This window comes from Homarus americanus, unplaced genomic scaffold, assembly GCF_018991925.1.
Source record: "Homarus americanus isolate GMGI-L3 unplaced genomic scaffold, GMGI_Hamer_2.0 scaffold9741, whole genome shotgun sequence".
NCBI lineage: Eukaryota > Metazoa > Arthropoda > Malacostraca > Decapoda > Nephropidae > Homarus > Homarus americanus.
Window position 1 is genome coordinate 599,697 of NW_024747359.1, and position 2,953 is coordinate 602,649.

General features: G+C 32.4%; 1 protein-coding gene across 2 annotated transcripts in view; it reads left to right on the top strand.

Annotated features, from left to right (window-relative positions):
• The window catches only part of LOC121879567, a 41,755-nt gene that overhangs the window by 37,998 nt on the left and 804 nt on the right, over nucleotides 1–2,953 (top strand). For both annotated transcript variants that reach the window (XM_042386227.1, XM_042386228.1), the window contains exons 10-11: nucleotides 1,808–1,948; nucleotides 2,570–2,767. In XM_042386227.1, coding sequence (XP_042242161.1) covers nucleotides 1,808–1,948; nucleotides 2,570–2,767 — 339 coding nt within the window. The remainder of the gene's footprint in view (nucleotides 1–1,807; nucleotides 1,949–2,569; nucleotides 2,768–2,953) is intronic.

Below are 2,953 nucleotides of genomic sequence, written 5' to 3' on the forward strand. Positions count from 1 at the left end.
TTGATTGCCGATACCAAGTACTGTACTGTAATGAACATGACTTTTCTCTTATGATATTTCAAACTTGTCATTTAATTTACTCTAACATGTTCCTGGTTCTATCACGAGCTTTTACTGCTTCAAATACTTTTCCTTCCACTATTTATTCTACACATTATGCAGTCCTTCTAAATTAATTCATTGTAATTAGGTTAAATCCCAGGATTCCCAATATTGTTGATTGATACTGTTGAACAAAAATGAGATGATCACCAAGCTCTTCAGTAAAACAAGAGGTCTGGGAGGCAATTCTTCAATAAAACAGTAGTCTGGGAGGTAATTATTTAATAAAACAGAGGTCTGGTAGGTAATTCTTCAATAAAACAGAGGTCTGGGAGGTAATTCTTTAATAAAACAGAGGTCTGGTAGACAATTCTTTAATAAAACAGGTTTGGGAGGCAATTCTTAATAAAACTAAGGTCTGGGAGGTATTCTTTTATAAAACAGAGGTCTAGGTAGCAAAAACAATCAATTATGGCTGAAGGATAGATATCTACATTGGCACTCATAACATGTGCATTTCTTTGCCCTCATATGACTGCATTATCTGCTATAATGCATAATTTTGTGGACTGGCCCTTTAAGTTTCAGTCAGTCACACTGACACACCTGCTGTGCTCCAGTCCTGTTATAACTCTACAATACTTCAGTTCTTTACTCAGATTTAGGTTGTAACCAGAGTCCAAAATATGAGTATGATTTTAGTTGTGTTTGTGTACAGTCCTGAGCAACCCAGTTTGAGTGTGGTTGGTGAGATTGTATGCTGAATAATACCCATTATACAGTACAACATTCTCCCATACATCTTGTGAAATTTTCAGTATCTTAGCATTTCAAACCCCCCCCAAAAAAATTTTTTGATGGCAACATTTGGATTATATGTATAATGTATTATAAGAATTAAGATTGTAAACAAGAATCCCACTTGCATGTTCAACACAGGCAGGCAGAGGGAAGGTCAGTCAGAGGATTATATTAGTTCCCAAGGATAAGTTTGGCCAAAACTAGTTAGATTTTGCTGAAAATTGGTGGAATATTCCTTGAGTCATCTCTTTTCAAAAGTATATGTGAAGTGATTGGACATTATCCCAGATGACATTTTCTGGAAAATGCTTCAATGCCCATGGGATGCCACTTTCAATATTTTATTTCGCTAACACCAGAAAATTTTTATTCAGCACATAGGGAACTCCGTACACAAGGGGTTAAAAGGTTAGATTTGTGAAAAGAAGGTAATCTGTTATCTTTTTAATTCCAGTCAGTAGTGTCAAGGTACCTGTGAACCTGGTCTTTCAGTCTAGGTACTATTTTATTGAATTTTAATTGCCCAGTTCAGACTTTGCTGTATGCTGGGATTTCAGGATCACTCCCTTGCTTTTCATGATTTGTTCTAGCTTAAACAAATGCTAAGTACACTTTGCTTTCTGTTTTTCTTTCCTGAAGAAAGTGGTGAGATTCACTGAGTAGTTCACCTCTCATTGCATTACTTGTGGTTTTCATAATTCTTTTACGGTCACTACATGTAACAATTTCCATTTTGTACTTAAACTTTTAATTCTATTATCAGCTTGGATGTGTTGGCACAATGAGTGCATTTATCCCATCCTGTGGGACATTATTCTTATTCCATACCCATATAAAGTATGTTGCATTGCTGTCTTATACTGTACATTAATACAAACTATGGTCTGCATATTTTTTTTTTGGGGGGGGGGGAGGCAAATAAAAGGTTATCATGTATGGTTAATACCTATGATTACTCTTTCAGATGAAGGGAATGGGTCTATCCTTGTTTGGATTCTTCCTCCCTGTAGCATTGTTGTTACAGTTATTAGTGTCAACTGCTCCCAGGGATCTTTTAAACAATTTGGTTGGGTCAGATATGGCTGAAGCTATTTCTTCCTTTATGGTTTGTATTCTTTTAGATTTTGTAATTCTATTAACTTTCTAATTACTGTACACTAGTTTGATTAATATATTTAATCAAAAGCACTACATAATACTGTATTGTACAGTATACTGTGCTATATATTTTCATATTAGTACAATATATTGAAGCATTGCCAATGATGATATTATAGCTCTGTACAATATGTTCTCAGAATGATTAGTTAAAATTCTGTTGATGGGAAAATTATCCAGCTTATTCATACAGTATATTTAAACTATAGGATTGCAGTTACTTTTTTGTTGCTTTTAAAATATTGAGGAAATTTGCTTGTATGTGCAGTATATCTTATGATTTTAATTCGATATCATCAATAACTTTATTTTGTATTCAAATTTAATTATATTATTTTGATTATAATTGAGACGTCTAGCATAGCACAGGCGAACTAACCAATATATATATATATATATATATATATATATATATATATATATATATATATATATATATATATATATATATATATATATATATATATATATATATATATATATATATATATATATATATATATATATATATAAAGCAACTGTGAAAACCCCCTCCACTTTTTTTTTAACATGAGAAATATTTTTTCAGTCTCCAACAACTGCATTTTGGGAAACCATTGATGATGAAAATCAACTTGTTGTGTTGACCATAGTTCTGGTTATATCGGGAGTGTGTCTGCTCGTTTCCCGTTACATAAATCAGCCTTTACCTACCCTTCAACGTCGCTCTAAGAAAGCACTTGCTGAGAAGCGAGAATTTGTCAACAGTCACGTCAAGGCTCAAAAGGTAAATATAGTCTTGCCTCAGTTCACAGTTATTTAAGATATTGTGTACAATTATCATATGTAGTTTTGTATTAACAGAATATATATATTCATATATGTCATATTTTCTCATAGTTTTTGAGTGACTGTACAGTATGTATGTAAACATAGACTGTTTAATATAATGATTTAATGTTTTGTCCAACAG